Source organism: Loa loa (genome assembly GCF_000183805.2).
Source record: "Loa loa unplaced genomic scaffold supercont3.3393, whole genome shotgun sequence".
Classification (NCBI taxonomy): domain Eukaryota; kingdom Metazoa; phylum Nematoda; class Chromadorea; order Rhabditida; family Onchocercidae; genus Loa; species Loa loa.
The window spans coordinates 1-1017 of record NW_018111571.1 but is presented as its reverse complement, the minus strand read 5'-3'; the positions used below and the strand labels follow the sequence as shown (position 1 = coordinate 1017).

At 33.2% G+C, this 1017-nt stretch overlaps 2 protein-coding genes across 2 annotated transcripts; both read right to left on the bottom strand.

Annotated features, from left to right (window-relative positions):
• Positions 1 to 40: 40 nt before the first annotated feature.
• On the bottom strand, positions 41 to 698 carry LOAG_15973 (hypothetical protein; the record flags this gene model as incomplete). The annotated part of the gene is made up of 2 exons (XM_003151462.1): positions 41 to 154; positions 663 to 698. 2 exons carry the CDS (start codon positions 696 to 698, stop codon positions 41 to 43), a joined length of 150 nt encoding a protein of 49 aa, XP_003151510.1.
• Positions 699 to 713: 15 nt separating this feature from the next.
• Positions 714 to 929, bottom strand: LOAG_15971 (zinc finger protein; the record flags this gene model as incomplete). The annotated part of the gene is made up of 1 exon (XM_003151461.1): positions 714 to 929. A coding segment is annotated over one exon (216 nt), but the record flags the coding sequence as incomplete, so codon positions are not given.
• Positions 930 to 1017: the final 88 nt, after the last annotated feature.

The window sequence follows — 1017 nt, the reverse complement described above, 5'->3', positions numbered from 1 at the left end:
TTTGTTTAGAAATGCCTTTGTTAGCAATTACATAAAATATCTAACTAAATGCAGATCGGATCTTCTCCTTTGTATCTTTTTGTTCGATGGGCATGTTTTTTGTTGATTTGGCTTTCAACAATTTACGGTGTTTAATATCACCGTCTTTCACTTCCTAACATATGTAAGCCTATCCAAAATAAAAAAGATCCCTTTTTTCGGATTGGATGCCACATCAACGTTATTAACAGGAAATTGCATCTCTGCTCTTAATCCAACTGTCCAATTATTACCAAATTTAAAGTCTATTGGCTTGGTCAATATTATTGCTTAAAGAGATCTGCATATTATCCTATCAATAAAGAAGTATTTTGGTCACTCTCCTACACAAATAAATATCAAATATATTGTTGCTGAAATTATTTAACTCAGATAACCAAACTTTCACAACAACTAATATCCATATGAAGCAAAAAATGAATAACTTATAAGCAAACGATAACAATGATAATAACAGGAAACTATTAGCAATAAAATAATGAGCAAGTGACAAGAATTTATCTAACAGAAAATACAAATAATCAACCACATCAGAAATAACAGCGCCTTTTTCAACCTAAAATGCACCCCTCAGCTTCTTTTATGTTTCTTGTATACTTTTAACGAGTCACAAGTCATGTAACCTTTATTGTATACAGTACAAGTGAAGGTTGGCCCATTTTTGTCATGTGCTGCTATGCTTCTTTCAAATGTTTCTGTTTGTGTCTTTGCAAACTACTTTTGTATGCGAAACTTTTCTTGCATATTTTACAAATGTACGGTATTTCGCCAGTATGAGTCCTCATATGGATTTTCATAGTGTATAATCGAGAAAAAATTTTGCCGCATATTTCACAAATGCATGAACTTTCGCCAGTGTGAGTCCTCCTATGCTTCTCCAAATCGGATGACTGAATGAAACTTTTGCCGCATATTTCACAAATGTATGGTCTTTCGTCAGGTATGAGTCCTCCTATGCTTTTCCAAATCGGATGACTG